At 49.7% G+C, this 5,000-nt stretch overlaps 1 protein-coding gene across 1 annotated transcript in view; it reads left to right on the top strand.

Moving 5' to 3' along the window:
• Positions 1-3,512: 3,512 nt before the first annotated feature.
• LOC138859244 (serine/arginine-rich splicing factor 4-like) overlaps positions 3,513-5,000 on the top strand; it is a 12,090-nt gene continuing 10,602 nt past the window's right edge. The window contains exons 1-2 of the mRNA XM_070113459.1: positions 3,513-3,607; positions 4,760-5,000. The exon at positions 4,760-5,000 is cut by the window's right edge and continues 835 nt beyond it. Of these exons, the coding sequence (XP_069969560.1) occupies positions 3,513-3,607; positions 4,760-5,000 (336 nt within the window). The remainder of the gene's footprint in view (positions 3,608-4,759) is intronic.

Here is a 5,000-nt window from a genome sequence, read left to right as displayed (position 1 = left end):
GAGAGAGAGAGAGGGGGGAGAGAGAGGGAGAGAGAGAGAAAGAGAGAGAGAGAGAGGGGAGAGAGAGAGAGAGAGAGCAAGAGGGAGAGAGAGAAGGAGAGGGAGAGAGAGAGAGAGAGAGAGAGAGAGAGAGAGAGAGAGAGAGAGAGAGAGAGACAGAGAGAGAGAGAGAGAGAGAGAGAGAGAGAGAGAGAGAGAGAAAGAGAGAGAGAGGGAGAGAGAGAGAAAGAGAGAGAGATTATCATCATTATGTTCATAACAATGATGATGATAATAACACCAATGATGATACAGACAACGATAATAAATCTACATTTTAAAAAATTCTAAACGCCATTAATAAAAGATAATTATGAAAAGAAAATGACGCTCTGGATATTTTCATATAATGTTGCTGACCTCAGAAAAATTACAAAAATAGGGTCATGAATATCTTAAAAGCGCAAGAACATGTATCTGACACAATTATATTTGGTCTTCATTGGAAAGTCATGAAACAATAATATACTTCATCATCAATAACATATTCGCGATGCTTCGAATACAGAGCAGATGGAGGAGGAGGAGGAGGAGGTGGAAGAGTGGTTGAAGGAGGAGGAGGTGGAAGAGGAGGAGTAGGAGGAGGTGGAGGAGGAGGAGGTGGAAGAGTACTTGAAGGAGGAGGAGGAGGAGGGAGGAGAAGGAGGAGTGAGGAGGAGGTGGAGGAGGAGGTGGAAGAGTAGTTGAAGTAGGGGAGGTGGAGGAGGAGGAGGCAAAGGAGGAGGAGGGAGGAGGAGGAGGAAGGAGGAGGAGGAGGAGCATGGAGGAGGAGGAGGGGTGAAGAGGGAGTTGAAGGAGAGAGGAGGAGGTGGAGGTGGAGGAGGAGGTGGAAGAGTAGTTGAAGGGAGAAGGGAGGTGGAGGAGGTGGAGGTGGTGGAGGAGGGAGGAGGAGGAGGGAGGTGCAGGAGTAGTTGAAGGGGAGGAGGGAGGTGGTGGAGGAGCAGGAGGGAGGAGGTGGAGGAGAAGGAGGGAGGTGGAGGAGGAGGAGGAGGAGGAGGGAGGAGGGAGGTGGAGGAGTAGTTGAAGGAGGAGGAGGGAGGAGGTGGAGGTGAAGGAGGAGGGGAGCTGGAGGAGGAGGAGGAGGTGGTGGAGGAGGAGGGAGGTGGAGGAGGGAGGAGTAGGAGGAGGAGGTGGAGGAGGGGAGGACGAGGAGGAGGGGAGTAGTGCAAGTAGGGGGAGAGGTGGAGGAGGAGGTGGCAAAGGAGGAGGAGGAGGGAGGAGGTGGGGGAGGGGAGGAGGGGAGGAGGAGGGAGGAGGTGGAAGAGTAGTTGAAGGAGGGAGGAGGTGGAAGAGTAGTTGAAGGAGGAGGAGGGAGGAGGAGGAGCAGGAGGAGGTGGAAGGAGCATTTGAAGGAGGAGGAGGAGGAGGAGGAGGAGGAGGAGGAGGTGGAAGAGTAGTTGAAGTAGGGGGAGGAGGAGGAGGAGAAGGAGGAGGACGAGGGGAGGAGGAGGAGGTGGAAGAGTAGTTGAAGGAGGAGGGAGGGAGGGTGGAGGAGGAGGCAAAGGGAGGAGGGAGGAGGAGGGAGGGTGGAGGGATGAGGGAGGAGAGGTGAGGGGGAGGAGGAGGTGGAAGAGTAAGTTGAAGGAAGTGGAGGTGGAGGAGGAGCAGGAGGAGGTGGAAGAGTACTTGAAGGAGGAGGAGGAGGGAGGAGGAGAAGGAGGTGGAGCAGGAGCAGGAGGAGGTGGAAGAGTACTGAAGGGAGGAGGAGGAGGAGGAGGAGTGAGGAGGAGGAGGTGGAAGAGTAGTTGAAGTAGGGGGAGGAGGGAGGAGGGAGAAGGAGGAGGACGAGGAGGAGGGAGGGAGGTGGAAGAGTAGTTGAAGTAGGGGGAGGTGGAGGAGTAGAAGGAGAGAGGAGGAGGAGGAGGGAGGAGGTGGAAGAGTAGTTGAAGTAGGGGGAGGAGGGAGGAGGAGAAGGAGGAGGACGAGGAGGAGGAGGAGGTGGAAGTAGTTGAAGTAGGGGGAGGTGGGAGGAGGAGGAGGCAAAGGAGGAGGAGGAGGAGGAGGAGGGGAAGGAGGAGGAGGGAGGAGCAGGGAGGAGGTGGGGAAGAGTAGTTGAAGGAGGAGTGAGGTGGAGGAGGAGCAGGAGGAGGTGGAAGAGTACTTGAAGGAGGAGGAGGAGGAGGAGGAGAAGGAGGAGGAGGAGGAGGGAGGAAGGAGGGGAAGAGTAGTTGAAGGGAGGAGGAGGTGGAGGAGGAGCAGGAGGAGGAGGAGGAGGAGGAGGAGGAGGAGGAGCAGGAGGAGGTGGAAGAGAAGTTGAAGTAGGGGGAGGAGGAGGGAGGAGAAGGAGGAGGAGGTGGAGGAGGGAGGAGGTGGAGGAGTAGTTGAAGTAGGGGGAGGTGGAGGAGGAGGAGGGTGGAGGTGGAGGAGGAGGAGTGGGGAAGAAGGAGGAAGAGGAGGTTGAAGAGCAGTTGAAGGAGGGAGGAGGTGGAGGAGGAGGAGGTGGAGGATGTAGAGGAGGAGAGGGGAAGGAGGAGGAGGAGGAGCATGAGGAGGGAGGAGGGAGGGTGGAAGAGTAGTTGAAGGGAGTGAGGAGGTGGAGGAGGAGCAGGAGGAGGAGAGTACTTAAAGGAGGAGGAGGAGGGAGGGAGGAGAAGGGAGGAGGTGGAGCAGGAGGAGGAGGTGGAAGAGTAGTTGAAGGAGGAGGAGAGGTGGAGGAGGGAGGAGGAGGAGGAGGAGGGAGGAGGAGGAGGAGGAGGTGGGAGGAGGGAAGAGAGTTGAAGGAGGAGGAGGTGGAGGAGGAGCAGGAGGAGAGAAGGAGGAGGGAGGAGGAGGAGGAGGAGGTGGAAGAGAGTAGCTGAAGTAGGGGAGGAGGAGGAGGAGAAGGAGTGAGGGAGGGAGGAGGAGGGAGGGAGGAGGGTGGAGGGAGGAAGGTGGAAGAGTACTTGAAGTAGGGGGAGGTGGAGGGAGGAGGAGGAGGAGGAGGAGGTGGTGGAGGAGGAGGTGGAAGAGTAGTTGAAGGAGGAGGAGCAGGAGGAGCAGGAGGAGGTGGAAGAGTAGTTGAAGGAGGAGGAAGTGGAGGAGGAGGACGAGGTGGAAGAGGAATATGTTTTAACTCAAACCCCTTTTTTCACATCTGTCACAGAAAGCTCTTCTCGTGACCAGGAACATCTATGTAAACTTTCCTCTCCATCATTTAGTCATGACAATACATTCTTAAGTCTGAGCAATACAGATTAGTTGAGTGGATCAAGTGTTTAATTTCCGTGTTTTACTCATATCTGATTGTTTTTATTGGGGGAGAGAGAGAGAGAGAGAGAGAGAGAGAGAGAGAGAGAGAGAGAGAGAGAGAACAAGAGAGAGAGCAAGAGAGAGAGAGAGAGAGAGAGAGAGAGAGGGAGAGAGAGAGAGACAGAGAAAGAGAGAGAGAGAGAGAGAGAGAGAGAGAGAGAGACAGAGAGAGAGAGAGAGAGAAAGAGAGAGAAAGGAGAGGAGGGATGATATCGATAGATAGAGAGATTATCAGCCACCAAAATATGGGCATTGCAAAAGTATTTTGTCTAAAAAGTATTTGCAATTTTCTGACAGAATCTCTGGTATTAAATCAGCCACTTTCGGACAATCGAGATAGGTATACAGACATATAGGTAGAGAGAAAGAGAGAAAATGGGAAACGCAGACAGACATACACAAACACATACACATAAATATATACATACATATATACATACATACATATATATATACATATACATATATATATATATATATATATATATATATATATATATATATATATATATATATATATATATATATATATATATATATATATATATATGTGTGTGTGTGTGTGTGTGTGTTTGTGTGTGTGTGTGTGTGTATATGAACAATACACAAGTACGTGTGTATTTGTGCGTATATGTATCAAAGGTGTTCATTTAACCCGTATCTTTTTGACGTGAATCATCGATTTCTCATTTACACGATATATTCCTGTTAAAAAAAAAAAGAAAAAGAAAAAAGAAAGAAACAAAAAAGAAAAGAAAAGAAAAAAAAAGACGTCACTGCAATAAAAATGGAAAATACATTTGTGCGGCTTCGTATTTTTCACCTTCGTTATTTCATCAAAGGAAATGAGCATTTAATCTCATGATTTGAAATAAAAATCTAATGTGATTACATTTCCGAAAAAAAAAGACTTCTTAATCATATTATTGAAACGAGAGAAGTTTTCCTTTTATAGAATAGCCAATCAGCGCGTTTCAGGGAGAGTAGATGTGGTACTGGAAATGCATAAACACACACACACATACACACACATTCATACACACACATACACATACACACATACATACACATACACACGAAAACACACAGACACACACACATATTCATACACACACACACATATTCATACACATTCATACACACACACATTCATACACACACATACACATACATACACACACGCAAACACACACATACACACACATACACACACATAAGCGCACATAAACACGCGCATACACACATTCATACACACACATAAACACACACATACACACACAAAAACACACACACATATTCATACACACACACACAACACACATACACACACAAACACACACAAACAAACACACATACACACACACACACACACACACACAAACACACACACACATACACGCACTTCGTAAGAAAAATAAGGAAAATGTATATAATAAGGAATATGAAATGTATGTAATAAGGACGCCAGGAAAATACCTTGGCTCCACTTAAGCTTACCTGAGCAAGGTGTCACGGCAAGAACGCCATATCGCCTGAAGGAGGTCAAGCGCAGGGGTCGCAGAGGAGGTCAAGCACAGGGGTCGCAGAGGAGGTCAAGCGTAGGGGTTGCAGAAGAGGTCAAGCACAGGGGTCGCAGAAGAGGTCAAACGCAGGGGTCGCAGAAGAGGTCAAGCGCAGGGGTCGCAGAGGAGGTCAAGCGCAGGGGTCGCAGAGGAGGTCAAGCGCAGGGGTCG

The sequence above is a fragment of the Penaeus vannamei genome, chromosome 34, assembly GCF_042767895.1.
Source record: "Penaeus vannamei isolate JL-2024 chromosome 34, ASM4276789v1, whole genome shotgun sequence".
Lineage (NCBI taxonomy): Eukaryota > Metazoa > Arthropoda > Malacostraca > Decapoda > Penaeidae > Penaeus > Penaeus vannamei.
Note: the sequence above shows the minus strand (reverse complement) of the source record. Positions and strands in the feature narration are given on the sequence as shown.